At 39.2% G+C, this 20,320-nt stretch overlaps 1 protein-coding gene across 2 annotated transcripts; it reads right to left on the bottom strand.

Annotated features, from left to right (window-relative positions):
* Nucleotides 1-223: 223 nt before the first annotated feature.
* On the bottom strand, nucleotides 224-4,576 carry LOC117920212 (importin subunit beta-1). Of its 2 annotated transcripts, none has more exons than XM_034837618.1 (3): nucleotides 4,395-4,576; nucleotides 820-3,249; nucleotides 224-730 (listed from the first exon to the last, which is right to left on the bottom strand). In XM_034837618.1, exons 2-3 carry the CDS (start codon nucleotides 3,237-3,239, stop codon nucleotides 532-534), a joined length of 2,619 nt encoding a protein of 872 aa, XP_034693509.1. In that variant the 5' UTR covers nucleotides 3,240-3,249; nucleotides 4,395-4,576; the 3' UTR covers nucleotides 224-531. The 2 variants fall into 2 exon arrangements, with proteins under 2 accessions (XP_034693509.1, XP_034693508.1); XM_034837617.1 differs by lacking the exon at nucleotides 4,395-4,576 and adding an exon at nucleotides 3,818-4,116.
* Nucleotides 4,577-20,320: the final 15,744 nt, after the last annotated feature.

Here is a 20,320-nt window from a genome sequence, read left to right as displayed (position 1 = left end):
AAGGAGTGTCATCAAGCTCCATTAGCCAGATGAGCAACCCTCTTGATGTTTCAATGGATTCCAAATGGGAGGTTAATTTTTTGTTCATGCATTGCCTACCAGCAGAGCCCTAGGGGTCTCTCTTCTTATAAGATCATTTCTATCTCAAAATTGTTTTTCAGGAGGTTCAGGTTGCAATTCAACAAATTCTATGTAAGAAAAATTGGCAAGAAAGAATCAGAAATGACTCAAGAAACCACTGATTAGTGGATGCATTAAACTAAACAAAGTTCCACAAGGCAGTAGCTGGCCTCAATTGATGCTTGCACTCTAACAAGGACCTTTCCTACCCCATAGAAAGATCATAAAATACCCGCAGATTCAGAATTTATACTGGCAATACAAAGGACACTTGGATACATGACCTTACTTTTCCAGAGCACCCCACAACCCTTGACCCTTACTAGAAACTACAAAAAAGGAAGGCCCATCTAAAGAAATAACAATCACCAAGGTTATAACTATTTCGGTAACAAATGGAATTGCTTCACCTCATGAAACCAAAACTCGTCCAATCATCCCCTGGGTCCAGGTTGCAGTCTCCTTGAGCTGTTCATCATCTGATTCAAGGCACTCACCCAAAAAATCTGCACAGAATGTACGGTCTTTGAAAAGTATCTTCATATTTGAACCAAGTGTGTCTGCGAGATCACCCATCACTGCAACTGCAGCTTTTGTCACACTCTCCTCCCTACAAACCCCACAACAGGATCAAGATAGTTAAAATGGAACAGACTAAACACAGACAGAATGAAAATCCGAAAAGGTAACCAGTGGTACCTGTGCCTGTCTCTGGAGACCAATTCAATGAATTGCAAAAGCTTTTCAGCATGAGGCAACATCAGCTCGGGCTTAGAATTCTTGAATCCCTGAAGAATACCAGAATAAGCTTCAAAGATGCTACGCCTGAGCTGGTTGCCATATTCCACCATCTCCTCATCATTGGTGTCCATCTGAGAACAAAGCCCAGCAGCTCCCTGCATCATTTGTATTGCAACATGGAGGTAATTCTCAAAATGTGCTCCTATTGCTAGAGCAATGTCACCAAAGCAGGAGAATATGGCAGGCTTGACAGACCGGTGTAGTTCACCACTGGCAAGATCTTTGACAAGATGGGACATAATCCCATCACAGTATGGCAAAATATCCTCATCTATAGCACGACAAACATCACCAACCACCCCAACTGTGATGGCACAAACCTGGTATTCCTCAAAATTTTGCAAACCCATCTCCAGATACTTGTGAAATTCAACCATATATTTCCCAAACTTTGGTCCAGTCGCATAAGCTAGTGCACCGATTGCAAGCATCGCTTCCTCATGCACTGTGGAGCTACGGCAAGCAAAAACCTTGAGGAACAAAATCATAATCTGATCTGCAGCCTGGAGTATAATGGGCTTGGTATCATCAGTATTGCTCAGTTTTTGGATGATAACCTGGAGAACACCACAGAGAAGAGCTTGCAAATCTCCTTGCTTTTCCCTATCATCTGATGACATAATCTGATGCTCTACAGTCTGGCCCAACTTATTCATAATTACAGGGAGGAGCTGTGCTATGATGTGAGATGTTTCCACAATATTTGAGCACCTAACCACCTCGTTCAAGGTTTCATATGCAGAGGACCTCAGTTTTGAGTCACCGCCATCTGTGCGCTCAGCAGTTTCAATGAGAGAAGAGATTATTTGTGGGAGGTATGGAGAGAGAAGAGAGGAGTTTGTTCCAGCATCCTCATATCCCTGGGCAAGGTAATAGATTGCTCCACAAACCTTCTCAGCTACATTTGGAGCATCCTTAACACTCTCCAACAGTACCCCTAAAACCCGTTGGATATTAGCAGGAGAAATCACAGAAAATCCACTGCCTGGAGAGTGCAATAATTCAAAGATACGACTCAGAGTCCATGCGGTTGTGTCCTTCACATGGCGGTTTTCATCCCTCATCGCATTCAGCAGAAAATCCAAACCTGCATAGACTAATGGAGAGAGCTTCTCAATGGTTGGGCCCTCAAGGATTGAGCCAAAAGCATATGTAGCAGCCTCACGACAACGCCATTCCGGTTTCAATATGTTAGCCTCCACAAAAGGCATTACAAGGGGCACAATAGCATCCCCAACCGTTCTGGCAACAAGGCCTAGACATGTCCCACCAGCCATGGATAAATTCCAAACACCGTCATCCTGGTCCTGATCGTCTTCCTGCTTCAGTAAAGTATCTAGCAACATTGGAACTAAAGATGACAAAGCCTTTTCTATGAAGTGAGAATGATGAGGACCAGAATCACCACTCTCTGCACTCTCATACTCCTGAAGCTCTATCTCTTCATCACAGATGGAGCTCCAGAATTCAATTGCTTGAAGGGCAACGGCCTCTTCGTCTCCTCTAACAGTCTTTAACGTAAGCTCAAAGAGTGTCTGCATGTAAGGATCAAGCACCTCGTAATACATAGAGGCTATCGAAACGAGACATTCAAAAGCAGACTGTCTAATCTCTGCCTCTTTAGACATGGCTGTTTCACAAACCACCTTCATGATGTAATTCCGCTCCATTTCATTCTCAAAGTTGGTCTGCGCAAAATCAAGGGCATTATATAAAGCCCTTGTGGCTGCAAGGCGTACTTCAGAGCTATGCTCTGCAAGGTTCATGCCTTGGACTACAGCAGTCAGAACAGAGTTCACTTCATCCTGCACAAGATCTTGGTGTGATATTTCTTCACATACATACCCAAGTGTTTCCAAGGTTGCTTGTTTGAGTGCTGCAGGCCTATCTTGCTGGGTCATATTGACAAGCAAAGACCCAATTAGTTCAGGCCACTCCTTCCGGGGGATCTCAATTGAAGCAATCTTTGCAATTACTTGGGCAGAAGTGTGACTTGCCTCAGTCACAGATGACCCAAGGGTCCTTAAAAGCAAATCTTTAATTTGGGATTTGATGGAAATGTCCATTGCCACCCATTGTTGAACAAGATGTTCCTTTCTAGCAGCATCTTTAGCATCTAGAGAATTCTTAAGCACAATACCAGCCAATCTACGGGACTCAGTTGGTTTCTCATTATTTGAGAGTTCTACTGACAAGGACAGTAGGAAAGCAGGTAGATTTTGTTCTTGGAACTGCCTAAGATTACTCTCTGCTTCAGTCCGGATCTTTGCATCCGCCGATTGAGCATACAATAGAAATTGAGTGATCTCAACAGCCATTTCTTTCACACTACAATGGAAAAACAACAGATAATATTAAACAATGTAGAAAGAAATAAATGATTTAACATGTGAATAGCAAGTAAATGCTAGAAAACAATCCAACAAAACTTCAGACATTGTTTAGGAAAGAGCTGGTGGAATATATGAAATTGACCAAATCAAGTAATTTAGATTTCACAACCATAATAGATAGTTATAGCCCATTTGGTGGTGATGGTAAGAAGCGTTTTTAATATTTTTAATACTTGAAAATTTTTATCATTTAAGTGTTAGAAATGCTAGAAACGCTTTTTAGAATTACTCCCAAACGCACTCTTGGTTGGCTTCACACTCACAGACATCACAGAGAGTAACTTGACAAGTGAAGCATATATTTTCTCAGAAAATCTTCATGGGCAGAAAACAAATTTTAGGGGATATTTAATTCACCTGAAAAATAATGGTTGATATTTTCAAATGAATATAGCATGCGCATATGTCTGAGTAAGTATATTGATCAGAAGCCTAATCACTTCATATAAATTCAATGACTTCAGATTCCCAGACAAACATAAAACATAAAACATAAAATTTACCTCATTTAAGCCAGGGAGCGGTAATAAGCTCATCAAGCAGAGGTTTCTGTTTTGACAGATTCAAATAATTGGAATACCAATTTTCTTCATTTTCCTAATTCTCACATTAATCAAAGATAAAATCAGGACACCTAATCAAACCACTACCCCCTTCCCCCGAAAATCATCCAGCTTTCATGACAAAATCTCAAAACCCCTTCAGCTGATCACTCCACTCAGACACCATAAAATTAAGCAAAGCCACAACCCAACCCAAACCATAAACCCTTAGCCAAGAAACCACAAACAACAAACAATCAAAACTCGACAAAAGATACAAATAAAAATAAAATAAAATAAATAGAAAATAAAAAATAAAAGCAAACAAAAACCGTCAAGATCCGCAGATTAAGCGGCAGAAAGAACCAACAAGCCAAACCCTAACCACCAAAAATACTTCATCAAAATGAAAAACCCTGGAACTCAGACAACCACCACAAAGAAAACAAGCGAAAACGCTAGATCTGTCCGGAAACAACAAATCCAAAACCCTAGATTCTGATTACACGCAGAGAGTGAAAAAAAAAAAAAAAGATACCTCCGCGTAGAAATCGAATGAACCAAAGAAACTTTGAACCACCCGTCTAGGGTTTTGCTCTCTCTAGCCTGTCAGTAGAAATGAAAGAGAAAGAGAGAGAGCGTGAGAGAGAGGCAGAGAGAGGAGCCCTAATCTGAGAGCTTTGTTATATAAATTGATTTTTCGAATGTTCAGAAGAAGCGGGAGGTGGAGGGAGGTCAAGTGAAAAAACCAACGGGCAGCTTCTGCGTCTGCCCGAACCTGCCCGATTTGCCGACCTTTAAAAAACCCTAGCTTTCGTTTTTTTGAAATCTGCCACGTGTGACTGCAATAGCGCGTGTTGGGTTGGGTGTAGAAGGGTTGATGGTAGTTCTGGATGCCGTGGGGCTTTCGCCAATGCTGTTTTGCCACGTTGGAATGCCCTTGCAGTTGAGGCTCTGCTGTTTGGTCAAGTTATGAGAATTCCACAGGTGGAGGTATAGTTGGAGTGAAATGTAAATGGGACGATAGTAGAGGATTATTTCCCCCAACCATTGAATCTTCAGCCCATTGGGCCTTTCATTTTCATCTTTCTTGAGTCCGAAGGCAAAGAATTAGCTAATTTATGTAATAAAATAAAAAAGAGGTTTGTTTTTAATACTTTTCATATTAAAATCATTTTAATTTCAATTATGATAATTTTTTTAAAAATAAACATTATCTAAATCAATTAATTTCTAAAGTGCTCTTGACAAAAAAGAAATACTATCAGAATTAATTAAATAAAACAATGATATAACATAATCTCATATTAACGGGATGATAAAGAGGTTTTAGGGAAAAAAATTTTGACAAACATTTCAGTCTTTTTTTATATAATATAGATACAAATTATTTCTAATTTCAATTTTAAAAAATTATCATAATTTGCTTAAAATAATTTTATTCTTTGTATTTTATTTTACTTCGGATAATTCTTTCTTATTTTATTAGTTTATTAATTAAAATTATACTCAAATATCATCCATAATTTACAATTTTCAAATGTTATGATCTATTAACTTTTATTTCAACTATGAAATAAAAACATTAAATAATAAATATAAAAAATTCAAACGTCTCATTAAATTTTTTTTCTTGAATGTATTCATCCCATTAAATTTTATTATATTTTTACATATCCCTTTATATATATTACTTTTATTTTATGTTAAATTTATACACAAAAATCTATGTTTTCAAAATAAGATTTTTTTTATAGTAGATATTTTTTTATGTTTATCTTATTATTATAGTATTTCATATAAATTCACTTTTTTCAAAATAAGTTTATTTAACCATGATTTATAAATTTAAAATAAAATTATATTTTTAAGTGATAATTTTGAAAAATAAATTTTGTAATACTTGTAACAAAAAAAACACCTTTTATGGAAGTATGAGATTTAAGGAATCGATCTTTTCTCTCATTAAATCAATAAATGTTGAAAGACAACAAATGTAAATATCTTTTGGATTTATATCCCCTGTTTTTAATGTCAATCCTAAGAATTTTCAATTTCCCAATTTCATATTTAATATATTTTAATCTTTATCTCTTATAAATAGACCTCAACCCATATGGCATGGAACCCATATTCTCAATCCGGAGGTTTTTTTTCTTTTTCTTTTTCTTTGTCTCCCTCGCTTGGTGAGATTCTATTTGCTCACAAAATGTCATAAGTTAGTGAAGGGTTTGATATTTGTGAGGGCCTTCTCCCACGTGTCTGCCACGTGTACTTCCACACGTCTGTCCACGTGGCAATATCATTGTTAGACCACATGTCGCTCCTTCCATCACTACCCGGAAAACCCCAAGGCTTACATGAACATTATATCCAAATCATATAGGCCCACTGGGTAGACCGCATCTTCCGGATAGCCCCAAATCTTCTTTGACATACGATAGCCTTCTGAAACTGGACTGACTGATGGGACTTTCAATATCCTTACATCTGCATCAATGAACCTTCCCGTCCATCACCCATACCCCTCCAACGGGTTGAAATAACGGCAAGCTGCGTCATGACATGCCGCCTGACACAACCACCAACCGCCTTGCAATTGCAATGAGCCCTATCGTTTACTGCACAGTCATCATTGCAGCATAAGTCAAGGCGCTAGCTCAGAACTACTCTGCTTTCCTTTTTTTTTTTTAGCACTATAAAAGAACCCACTGAAATAGAACTCAAGTACGCAACACCAAGGGCTCCCTCATCTCTCTCTCAAAGGGTTCCTACCCACTTTAAGGTCTGACATTGGCTTTGGAGGGTGTGTTCGGACACTCAGTCCAGACATCTTTTATGCAAGAAAGAAGAGAACTAATCTTTAGCAGTTGTGCACAAGCTTTCCCTGCCACGACTAAGGGAGGATTCCATCCTTAGTTGACTTGGTATCAACATTGGCGTCATTTGTGGGAAACGAAATAATGATGTCAACACCCTTAAGAAGTCGATCGTCAATCATAGGAAGCGAGGGCTACTTCAACTGACGCAAGAGTATGGAGAAACGCCAGCGAGAGAGCGAGCGACAAATGCAAGCCCTACTCCACGAGACAAGGAGACTCAGGGAAGAGAACGAGGTGTTGTGTATCCAGGTATCTTCATCAGGCCCTCCTCATAGCTAGCCAATAGCCTAGAAGTCAGTGAACGAACTCCAAGAAAAACGATGAGGCATCATATCCTAGGAATGCAAAGTTCCCCTCTAATGAACAAGAAATGCAGCCTAAGGAGAGATCCCCACCAGCCTACCACACGTCGTTAGATGAAAGCTCCGACTCTACTCGCATCTTAGCAAAAAAGAGATGCAATAGGAAGTCACAACTATCAGATGCAATGCGCGCAAGGCTAGGGCCTTAAATGCCTGGTATGGGGGGAAACCACATGTAGTAACGGCCTAGGAGGCATGTCCTGGTCCCTCGACTGCACCAATCATAACAGACTGGCTCCCTCATCCGCCAGCACAACAACCAATGGGGGATTTAACCAACAGGGGTCCCCTCGGTTCTATCAGTAAGTGATAGGATGGCATGCTCTCCATGCCTTTCAACCCTTACATCATCAACTACGAGCCCTCAAGAAGGTTCATGGTCTCGAAGTTTTCCACGTATGACGGAACCAGTGATCCATTTGACCATATCATGCATTATAGGAAACTCATGACCCTTGACATAGGGAATGACATCTTGTTGTGCAAGGTCTTTCCAGCTAGCCTCCACGGCCAAACTCTTTCATGGTTCCACCATCTCTCGCTAAATTCCATGAATAATTTCTGAGATCTATCGGAGGCATTCGTGGGACAGTATCTATGCTCAACAAGACATAAGCAAAACATCAGTACCTTACAAAACATAAACATGTAGGAAAATGAGTTATTGAGAGAATTTGTGAAGAAGTTTGGACAGGTCGTGCTTCAAGTAGAATCTTGTAGCATGAACATCGTTCTTTAAATTTTTAAAAGAAGTATTTGTCCGGGTACACCCTTCTTTGAGTCTCTCGCCAAAAAACATCTAGCAACGATGAGCGATTTGTTCAAGCGAGCAAACAAGTACTCCATGTTGAAAGACGATGTCCACGCAACTACTCAGCAGGTCCTGGTCACCAATCGAAATGCTAGGAATGACTCAATCAGGAACTCTAAGCCCGAAAACCAATGCAGGAAAATTGGAAAGGGACAAAACAAACAACAGCAACCTACCCAAGCTAGCCTCACCCTTCTCAACATCTCATACGACAAGTTCCTCTCCATGATCCGAGATTTGTCCGATTTTAGATGGCTAGAGCCAATTAAGACATATCCAACAAAACAAGACCAGAGTAGGAAATGTGTCTATCATAACGACCATGGCCACACCATAGAACAATGTAGAAGTCTCCACTACTTAGTAAAAAGATTAGTAACAGTCAGGCGCTTGAAATAGTACGTCCGCTCAAGGGAAAGACACAGGGATACGACCTAAAATCCAGCCACCCAAGCCCCCACAACTTTAGTGGCCCCTAGAGCCATAATCAACTAAATTCATGGGAAGGTTTGTTGATGAGAAATACAATTCTAAACAGAATAGGTAAAGGTTACTTCGAGTCGTTTCCATAAGAGAGCAAGTTAGCTCCATCCAACCTGGCTTGCCCAGTGGGGGCACGCGCCCAATAGATGGAGTAATTACTTTCTCTTTAGTAAACCTCAACCGGGTGTTATAGCCCCATGAAAATGCCCTGATCTTGACGCTGGGAATCAACGATTTCGATGTAAGGCGAATATTAGTTTACCTAGGCAATTCAGCTGATCTGTTACAGATGTCTGCTTACAAACAGATGGGGTTCCCAACATTTGACATAGAAAACCCTGGGTGGATACTATTAGGATTCAATGAAGCCTTAACCACTTCTTTGGGAGATATCGTGTTACCCGTCCAGGCCGGACTAGTTATCCAAAATGTGCAGTTCTCAGTGGTGGAAGACTTATCCCCTTTCAACACCATCATGGGATGCACCTGGCTACATGACATGAAAGTCATCCCCTCTACGTATCACCAAATGGTAAGTTATCTAATCGATGACGGACAGATCAACCTTTATGGCAGCCAGCTAGCCACACGACAAAGTTACCAGATAGCACGTTAATCTGGATCCTCCAGCAATAATGAGTCACCCACAGAACCAACAAACATGGAGCAACAATAGCAATTACAGGGCCTGATGGAAAGGGATCCGCCGGCAGCCGACCGACTCCTACCCTTATGTCTCTCTCATAACAATGAACGTATTACTTATATCAGCTCCTTGCTAACACCTGAAGAACTAAAAGAACTCGAAGCAATGCTCCAACAAAATAAGGAAGTATTTGCGTGAACTCATTCCGATATGCCCGGAATCCACCATTCAATAGCCTCACATTGGCTTAATATCATACCTTTTTCACGCCCTATCCGGCAAAAAGTTATACGTTTCCATCTTGAGAGGTAAAAGATCATCCAAGTCAAAGTGGACAAACTACTAGCAGCCAGGTTTTTAGGGAAGTAGAATATTTTGATTGGTTGGCGAATGTTGTCGTGGTCTCGAAAAATGAAGGAAAATGACGAGTCTATGTTGATTACACTAACCTAAATGACGATTGCCTTAAAGATAGCTTTCCCTTGCCTCGGATAAATCAGATAGTAGACTCCACTATTGGGCATGAGATGCTCTCTTTCATAGACGTTTTTTTCGGATACCATCAAATTCCTATGTTCCAACCTGACGAGGAGAAAACTGCTTTCGTGACACCCCACGGATTGTACTGCTATAGAGTCATGTCGTTTGGACTCAAAAACGCTAGAGCAACTTACCAAAGGCTGATGATAAAAATTTTCAAACCTCTAATCAGTCAGACCGTGGAGGTATACATTGATGACATTGTAGTAAAGAGCAAAACTAAAGGTGAACACGCCCAGCACTTAGAAGAAACTTTTCGCTTGATGAAAGTGTACAACATGAAGCTCAACCTGGCCAAATGCGTCTTTGGAGTCAACGCAGGCAAATTTTTGGGATTCATGGTAACACAGAGGGGGATAAAAATTTGTCCTAGCCAAATCAAAGTTGTCATGGAGACACCCATCCCAAGTTCTAAGAAGGAACTGTAATGTCTCACGGGCCACCTATCCGCACTAAGACGATTGATAGCCCACTTCACAGACAAACTAAGGTTTTTTTTCCTCACACTAAAGCGAGCTAACGCGACTGGATGGACAAACAACTATGAGCAAGCATTCGAAGAAATCGAACGTTATCTCACTCAACCATCCCATCTTGAGCATCCCTGAGCCCGGTGAGCAACTTTACATGTATTTAGTAGTGTCTGATTGTGCGGTCAGCGCAGTTCTATTTCGCTAGGTGAGAAACAAAGAACAGAGGCTTGTATACTATGTAAGTAAAGCCTTAGTTGACGTGGAGACCCGATACTCCAAGATGGAACAAACAACTTTAGCCTTGAGAAATGCCGCACAAAAGCCCCGTTCTTACTTTCAAGCCCATTAGGTGACTGTACTCACAAACCAACCACTCATAAGTATTTTGCATAAACCTGACCTGTCTGAAAGAATGTTGAAGTGGGTCATAGAACTAAGTGAGTACATAATCAAATACCAGCCCAGACTAGCCATGAAGGGGCAAGTCATGGCTGACTTTATAGCTAAGATCCCTCATAAACCATCCCAGCTTGCAGCTCCTCTTAAAAATGGATGTTGGATTCTTCTTGTTGATGGAGCATCCTGGGTCTCAGGATCCGAAGTAGGCCTTCTCTTACAATCATCGATCGGGGAACAATTAGAACAGGTTATCCGGTTTGGGTTCCCTGCCTCTAACAATGAAGCTGAATATGAGACAATCTTGTTCAAATTGAATCTTACTCTTACTTTATCAACCACAAAATTGGAGATATGCAGCGATTCCCAACTAGTCATTGGGCAAATTCAGGGGAAATATGAAGCCAATGACGAACACATGGCTCGATATCTTTCAAATGTACGAACTAACTTAGATAGATTGAGCAAATGGGTTGTCAAGAGAATCCCCTGTGCATACAACATACAAGCTGACATCTTAGCTGGAATAGTTGCTACTCTCTCGGTAAATGAAGCAATATTACTGCTCGTCTACCTCCAAGTCGTATCGCCAATAGCAGTCGCACTAGTATGCAGCATCATCAAAATAAGCATCAACTGGATGAACAAAATTGAGGCATACATCCAAAAAAGAAAACTATCTAAAGATAGCAAGCAAGCTCACAAGATTCGGGTGTAGGCAGCCCGCTTCACTCTGATCGAGGATAACCTTTGTAAGCTATCTTTTAGGGGGTCGTACCTCAGGTGCTTAAACAATACAGAATAACAGTACATATTGGTTGAACTCCATGAAGGTGTGTGTGGCAATCACATCGGTAAACGTACCTTAGTGCATCGTGCTCATTCACAAGGTTACTATTGACCCACCATGAGATAAGATGCTGAGAACTATGTAAAAAATGTGTGATTGATGCCAAAGGTATGCCCCCATTCCTTGCATGCCCTTTGAAGTTCTCAATCCAATCACAAGCCCTTGGCTATTCGTACTTTGGGGAATGGACATAGTTGGCCCTCTACCCATCGCAACCGCACAAAAGAAGTTTCTACTTGTAGCCACTGACTATTTCAGCAAGTGGGTAGAAGCAGACGCTTATGTCAGCATCAAAGATAAAGACGTTTCCAAGTTCGTCTAGAAAAACATCGTCTACCGGTTCGGAATCCCGCTGGCAAGTGTAGCCAATAATGGGCCACAATTTAACATCATTGCCTTTAGAACCTTTTATTCCTAGCTAAAAATCAAGAATTTGTATTCCACAACACGTTACCCTCAAAGCAATGGACAAAATAGGGCAACGAACAAAACCTTATTCTCTGCGCTAAAAAAAAAAAAGGAAAATGGGTGGATGAACTACCCGAAGTCTTGTGGGTCTACCGAATGACACCCAGACGACCAACAGGGACTACTCCATTTGCCCTCTCCATTGGATACATGCAATTATCCTAACCGAAATAGGCATGCCCTCAGCCCGAACGGTCGTCCAAGGTCAGAGGAACGAGAATCAGGAGCTTGAAAGACACTTGGATTCGGTAGACGAGGCAAGAGAGAATGCAGCCATTCAGATGGAATCCTATCAACAAATAGCTATTGCCTACTACAATCGGAAGGCCCGATTGCGCGCTTTTAGGACTGTGACTCTAGTCCTCAAGAAAGTCTTTGAGAACACGGTCGAAAGAAGGACCGAGAAACTTTAAGCAAATGAGGAAGGACCCTACGTTGTATCTAAGGTATGAGACTTAGGGGCTTACCATCTACATACGCTAGATGGAATACCCTTGCTCCACCCCCGGAATGTATCCAATTTGAAGCAATACTACCAGTAAATTGTGCTTAAGGAAATAAGAAGATTCAGTAAGAAGACACAAGTAAAAAGAAACAAGTGTGCATTGATAGATAAAAAAAAATGTTCATTACAAAGTCATATCCGGATAAAGCTATGGAAAATAGGAAAAAACACAAAAATGCAATACTCTTCATCAGAAGGCTTAACTACATCCAGATCTTTATCTCCTTGGGCAGGGCCACTAATTATTGCATCCTCTTCATCAGAAGGATAGTTGGGAATATCCCGAGTAATGTCATTCTTCCTCATACAGCATTGGTAGTCGAAAAATAACATACCATCAACTTGCTTCTGATAATCCTCTTCTAGTTTCTTCTTTTCAGCAGCAACCGGAGCTCCTTTAGTTCTTTCTTCCGAGCATCAGAAGCCGCCCAGAGTTCCTCTAGTTCTTTCTTCAGTTGGTATTTCTCCTACTCCACTTCCTTGCATCTAGCCTTCCTTTCCTCTTTCACCCGACATGCTTGGGTCATTGCCACCTCTCTTTCTTCCTCCGCCTCCTTCAACAGCTTACCGTCATCTATAATGGCTTTTTGAGCGGCTGCCAGGTCACTTTCTACCCACTCAAGCTAGATGCAGAGCTCTTCATTGCTACCCTGTCATTGGGTATGAAATTTCCTCATAGTCTCCACGACCTCCAGCCATTCAAAGAGTATGGCTGTCACATCATTTTACGAATAGGAACCACCGCTTGGACGACATTAAATGTAATCGTTAGAGGCCAGACACTAAGAAAACTTAAACTAAAGAGGGGTAAGTCTTACCATTTTCGTCGTCTTAACAGTAGTATACTCTTGTATCGGCTGAATGCAGAAAAGAACGGATTTCGGAGTTCCATACGTAAGGCGAGGGGCGATAGGAACAAGGAGGAGGAGGGGGTCACCAGACATATCAACAAAAAATCGACGAGTGAGTGGAAAGAAATCATCCATGCTCGTTGAAGGGGGCTCAGGTGCAGTGAAGTAGGGGGCCTGCTTCATTAATGTCGCTATCTCCTCCCAACTGGGAGTAAGAGAGCTGATCAGGACATCTTTGTTATTATTATTGTCACCTAGAGTGTAACCAATAGAGGTTCTTTCTTGCATCATTCTCAACAAAAGAACTCACAACCAGTTCTTGACCGGATCTTGTGACATTAGGTGGGGACACCTGCACCGTAGTAGCATCTAGGACCGGCTTCTCATGAGAGTCCTCCGAACGAGTCCTCTTAGCAAACGGATGACTAGTTGAGAGTGATTTAGATAGGCATTTACGCTGCCTCTTCTTAAAATCGGCCCTCAGGTTCGGTGCCATTTTTTCTTTCTCTTCGGGTTCAAGGATAATGCAAGGCACCACTAACTCAAGCTCCTAGTTCAGGTTGGCCCTTGTGGAGGGCGAGCCAGTTGAGTCCTGATTGGTATCTACATCTGTAGAAAGCGAAGGAAAAGAAACAGATAAAGATAAGTCCAAGTCCTTCCCGGTAGGCCAAAGAACAAACTTCCTCTCAGTAGAAGGGTGAGCAGTAGAGTTGGTGGTCGAACCACTTATACCCGGAGCTTGTCTTAGAGTCCCCTCCTAACGTTTTTTCTCTCATTGATTGAGTCGTTCTTGCCTTGCCTTTTCGTCTGCCGCTCAAGCCTTCTCATAGAAATGATGATCCCTCAATACGTGATGTTCGTTGGGCACCAAAACTTTAGGCGCAAGACAGGAAAGGATGGGGAGAACATAAGGCTATGACTCCCGGACCACTGCTAGCAAGTTTCGATCAATCAATAGGGTCTGATGATGCTGCTCATTGGCAGAAATGACAAATAACTTGTTGAATCGATCGAAAGAAGCCTTTTTCACCCACTCTACCAATCGACATTTTTTTTTTCTATGGCACACAAAGCAATATACATCAGCAACAATCCCACAATTAGTAAAATTGTAAAGATAAGAGTTATGGTCTACTCTACGCGAAATTCCCAACGAACGGTGTGGTACGAACTCTCGATGTGGATGCTTGAGTGAACCAACCCAAGGGCCCGAAAAACAACGTGCCCCTTTGTCGCGCCCTTGGTGGAATCTGGAATCCCAATCACCAACTGAAGGGACGGAATATGAGCGGACAGGTTGAATATCCATTTCTCGCTCATCTTAACAATATAAATAAACAGGACCTCTAGTAAAGAAAGGTCTGAGTGGAATAGTATATCCAAAATGCTACACCTTATTAGTACTCTGACTGCATTCGGATGAAGGAAGACTGGATGAATCTTTACAAAGTGAAGAAACTACCTAAAAAGTGAAGGAAGAGGGAAGCGGAGCCCGACATTGAATTGCTCTTTGCTGAAAACGATGGCATTGAATGACTCCTTTTCAGTAGGCACGGGGCCACCATCCATCAAGCGAATGGCAAGGTCATTGGAATGTGGAAACGCTCCCTAAACTACCATTCAGTAAGAAGTTCGGTAGACTTCTCCGAATTGGTGCAGTCGACGCCTTCTCGTGGTTGGCCACCTTTCTTGCCCTTACCAGCCGCGCTGGTAGAAGCAACACCCCATCACGCTGACACCCATATTGAACCCAAAAAATATGCAAACTCAAAAATAATCTCAATGATAACTAAATGAACATTGAAAGTAAAAAAGCCAATACAAATGGAATAATGGCTTACTGAAACTTAGAAAGGACACCGCTAACAGAAACTGAGTTCTCCCAAACCAGAACTGAAAAAAACGATAAGACTACCAGGAAAATAAATAGCCACCGGAGATGCAGTAGTGCAGAATGCAAGAGTAGTCGGAAAAAGTGAATAGTATGACGACGAAATGTGGCAACTGGAGTTGCAAGATGCAAAGTGCAAAAATAATAAAGATAGGAGGAAAAACTTTAGAAGCAAGAAACGTCCAAAAGGTATTCCCAAAGGTCTAGGGTCCCCTATTTATTAGGGACCAAAACCCTAAGGATCCCATAAAACAGGTCATCTAGGAATGCACCCCAAAGCGATACGCCACTTGACAAATGCCTCGGTAGAAACGACCCTTATTTAATAACTGACACGTGTCTCACCCACATCGGGGGATTCCAATGGACATTTTTAGCCCATCCACCTCTGCCCAAGCACAAGTACATGCACTAAAGGGGGCATTGTGGGGGCTTTCTCCCACGTGTACTTCCACGCGTCTGTCCACGTGGCAGTATCATCATTGGACCACGTGTCACTCATTCCATTACTACCCGGACAGCCCTGAGGCTTACATGAACATTCTATCCTAATCATATAGGCTTGTTGGGTAGACCGCATCTTCCGAATAGCCTAAAATCTTCTCTAATATACGAGATGATAGTCTTCTGACACTGGATTGACTGATGGGACCTTCCGTATCCTTACATCTACATCAATGGACCTTTCCGTCCATCGCTCATACCACCAATAGGCTGAAATAACAGCAAGCTGCGTCATGACATGCCGCCTGACACAATCACCAGCCGCATTACAATTGCAATGATTGCCTTGTCGTTTACTGCACATCATCATTGCAACATAAGGTCAAGACGCCAGCTCAGAACTACTGTGTTTTCCCCATTTTTTTTAGCACTATAAAAAACCCCACTGAAATAGAACTCAGGTACGCAACACCAAGGGCTCTCTCATCTCTCTCTCAAAGGGTTCCTACCCACTTTAGGGTCTGACATAGGTTTCGGAGGGTGTGTCCAGACACTCAGTTCGTACATCTTTTATGCAGGAAATAAGAGAACCAATCTTTAGCAGCTATGCACAAGCTTTCCCTGCCACGACTAAGGGAGGATTCCATCCTCAGTTGACCTGGTATCAACAATAATGTTATTTTATTTTATTTTTGTTGAAACTATAATCCCAAGAGTAATCTTGGCACCTACCCATTATCATTTCTATATCATGCCTCTCTTCAACATTCAATAGCATTGTGTCTCACTCCAATGGATTTGTGTTTAGTGTTGTCTTTTTTTTTTCTTTTTTTTTTCATCATTCTTATGATTAAAGGAATGAACATTATTTTTACAGGATTGATTTTATTGAGGGATTATTGTATTATTCTTTATATTAATTTTATCCTTGATTCATATTATTTTATAAATAAATAAATTTACAAATTTATTCTAAAATATTTGGTAGTGCTTATCATTTTTCTTATTTAATTTTTTACTATTGACTAATAAATTAAAAATCAAATTAATATCCTAATTGTTTGAATGATTTATGTTAATATTTTAATGTTTTTCTTCTATATCAAAAAAGTGATTTAAAAAACAACAATAGCAAAGAGAAGAAGTTGGAAAGTGAAATTGCATATGACATTTTTTATATATTATTTTAATTAATTTTAAAAATATCTCAAATTTATAATCATATATATAACTCCTAAAAATATGGTAAAAATAATTCATAAATCTCCGTAATCATAATTAATTATTAAAATTTAAAAATAATTTTTTAAAATTAAATTATTGATATTAATTTTCAAATACTAAATTATTATAATTAAAATTACCATAATTTTTATAAATTTACTTGAAGTAATGATTAAAATCCTAAATTAAAAAAAAAAATATGACTTATAAAATAAATCTCATTTATAAGAATAAAAATTAGGGAAAATTGTGTTTTCAACTGCTTATTTGAAAGTATTGTAGTATTCAAACCCCAAGAATGTGGAATATCAGATTTGACCGTCAAATGGGAAAATATTGTCGTATTTGTGCACTCTATGTTGAGTCCATTTTATGTTCCTAAATTGCTCCTCCATGTCTCCATGTCAACTACAACCCTATCTCTATGTTAGCAAGGAAGGTTTTAAATAATAAAAAAATATAGAAAACTGTGGTATGATATTTGGGTTACATCTCCTCACACCCGACTTGAGAACCTAAAATTTCCAAACATTGAAACTTCTTCCTCTCATTTTAGAAAAGAAACCCTAAAAATTCCAATATGCATATTTATTTCTTTTCCACTGTCTTATCAACCAAATGAAGCACTTCATCGTCAGAACACTGAGTAACTAGCCAGGTTGAAGAGGCATAGTTGTGAGTGTGATTCTGCTATAGTAGAGTGGACCCGAATGAAGTGCTGAAATCCAAAATATTGGCTTCCTCAACAAGGGAAACTCTCTTTGTGTTTCTAGCCAGGTTGAAGAGGCGTAGCTGTGAGTGTGATTCTGCTACAGCAAAGCGAACCTGAACGGAGTGTTGAAATCTGAAATATTGGCTTCCTCAATAAAGGAAACTCTTTTTTTTTTTTTTTTTTTTTACCTTTCCTATCATACCCGAGTCCCATCTCCTGTAAACTTTTGAGTCTCAGTTTGCCCTAACCCCAAATCTAAAAAAAATTCCCATTTTTCGACCTCATTTGAAATCCAAAGACAACCAATTCTCAAACATCTCCATTTCTCTCTTCATGTCTTCACCACCTGGATACCCATTTTCCCAAAACCTTTAGGTAAACCGAACTGGACCCATATATTCTTCTTTCATCATCAAAGTTGGAATTTTTTTAAAGGTTTTTAGGAACCAAAACTTCTTCATCTCAATTTGGGCTAACCCCAAATCTAACATTTGCCATTTTCCCTCATTTCAAGGTGGACATTATGACAAGAGTGTGGACTCAGATCCTATTGTTGTTCAGGTAGATGGACCTTCATCATCACCTAATGTGTTATGCTAATAGTTTTGAATGCTAGTTTCATTGTGTGTATGTTGTTATTGTTGTTGTTTGCTTTGTCTTTGCTTGATAGACTTGAATGTATCAATTGAGGTAATAAAATTTAGAGGAGCATGACATTTTTTTTTTAGAAGGTTTTTTAAATTTGATTTGAGACTTGAATAAATGATGGCAGTAACCATCTGAGAGATGAAACTAGAATACATATTTGGGATGAAAATTAACAACTTTGTGAGGTATTGGTCACGCCTTAGTTTATTTCTTGATTTTTTTTTTTATTCTTCTTATTGATATTTGCACAAGTTTTCCTTAGTCTTTGGAGGATTAATGAATGTGTTGTTGACATAAGAATTGGTATTCATTTTTGTGGGTTCTTTTTTTGGGATCAGATTGCATTTGTAAGTCTTGATAGGGTAGTATTTTCGGAAGTCTGTATCTCGGATGGGACAATTCTATTTATAAGGACAAGAAGCTTTGCCACATTAATTTCCAAAATGATTGAGGGTGTTTTTTCCTAGTAGAAACAAGGTAGAGACTAAACTGTTTGATGACTTGTTGCTAGTGGAGTTGAATTTTGATGCTTGTGTTGCCAACGTTGTGCCCAAGGAATTCAAAGTCCTCTACTCAATGTGAATATCAAAACCAAAATCCATGGTTTGAGGGTATTTTCTCTAATTTTAGTGAGTATGTAATCCCCCTATCTTATAAAAGATGGGTAGAAAGATGGCAAACAAATAGCTCTGCTTACATTATTACATTGAGGAAAAAAGGTTCAAATCCTTTGATATTAAAGAGGATATTATCCAATTTTTTTATTTCTCAAGTATCAAAAAATAAAGTATGATCAAATCTTCTCCACAAATTTCTTACATTTATAATTGCTTTTATCAATAATACCTCAACTATGCACATATTATTCTTCTCATTTTTTTTCATGAATTATAATATTACTTGAGAGTTTGAGCTTGGTTTTATAACAATTTATGTTAGTTTGATTTGAATGCCACTGTGTAAGGATATCCTTTTAAAAATTACTTAAAGACCTCATTTCATAATATTTGAATTACCAATTTTAATGTTATTAAGCCTAGTTTTGTGCTTTAGATGGTAACCTTACTCTATCCAATCAAGATTCATAACTAGATATATATTTTAAACCAAAAGGAAGCATGCTTATACCTATGATTGGATGCTTTAAACCCAGTCTGATATTTTTCTAATTGATAATTGGTTCTTTATCTTCTATTTTGAACAAACTTTTGTGATATATTTGTAATGTCTCTCTCTATCTAAGATGCTTTTGCCATTTGTATAATTTATATGTCAATGAAAAATTCTTTATATTTCTAGTTTGTGCTTTGACATGTCATTCTTGTGAAAAAACAACACCTATTGGAGGTTCTATATCAACAAATGAGTGTAAAAACATGACACTCTTTTTGAAATTTTTTAGCACTAGAAAACATAACTTTTGCTTTAGATTATTTACTATTTTGAACATTTTTTGGTATTATATTATATGATCTAGTCTATGCTTCTATACTCTATATGAGTTTATGTTGTTATAGAACAAACAATATATGCTTTCTTAGGGTCATGTTATGGACTTAAGCCATCTTATAACAACAGAGTCCTCATACATTAAATCCTCATATTCTTTAGTGTTGGTATCTAAAAAGGATTTTGTTAAGTATTTGGATTTCTTTTTAGGAAAATTTGGAAATGATGGCTAAAGCAAGACAATATGTCAACCTATACTCAACTTTGGTCTGCCATCATCTTGTTGATTGTAATTTATCATCAATTGTGAATGAAATTTTAAAACATAATCATGATTAGAAGAAAACACTACAATCTTAAATATTGGGGACATGGGTGTGTATATTTGTTATCTTGATATAAGGTTTCTTATAGGTGTTTGCTTTTTTCAAAATCAAATTGCAAAAGAACAAATTTAAGTTTTCCAATTCATGTATGCAAAGATTGTCGTTTGATTCCCAAAGTTGTAAGACTCAAATATCCTCAAGCGCAGGGTGTCAGACTATAAGTATAAGAATTGAGGAACCAGGTATGATCCTCAAGAAGCAAGGGCCCATAGAAAGGTTGGAAATGGGACGGGTTAAGAGGTCAACATAAGGGGTTCATGATAGACTTTGTTGTGGGGTTGTGAGGTGAATTTGTAGAAAAATAATGAAAACTGCCAAATTGAGTTAATTAAAATTGATTTCAGGTACAGATGCTAGGAATTGGGAACATCCCTTTATGGGATGGAAAATGAATAATGTACCCAAATTAAAACACATCTGGGCACTAATAAGTGGTTTCAAGT

This window comes from Vitis riparia, chromosome 8, assembly GCF_004353265.1.
Source record: "Vitis riparia cultivar Riparia Gloire de Montpellier isolate 1030 chromosome 8, EGFV_Vit.rip_1.0, whole genome shotgun sequence".
NCBI classification, from domain to species: domain Eukaryota; kingdom Viridiplantae; phylum Streptophyta; class Magnoliopsida; order Vitales; family Vitaceae; genus Vitis; species Vitis riparia.
Note: the sequence above shows the minus strand (reverse complement) of the source record. Positions and strands in the feature narration are given on the sequence as shown.

Excerpts from the sequence above, each read along its gene's own strand:
- LOC117920212 (XM_034837617.1), bottom strand. Across the intron at positions 731-819 it reads GTCTCCAGAGACAGGCACAG|GGAGGAGAGTGTGACAAAAG; the intron begins GTACCACTGGTT and ends TGGGGTTTGTAG.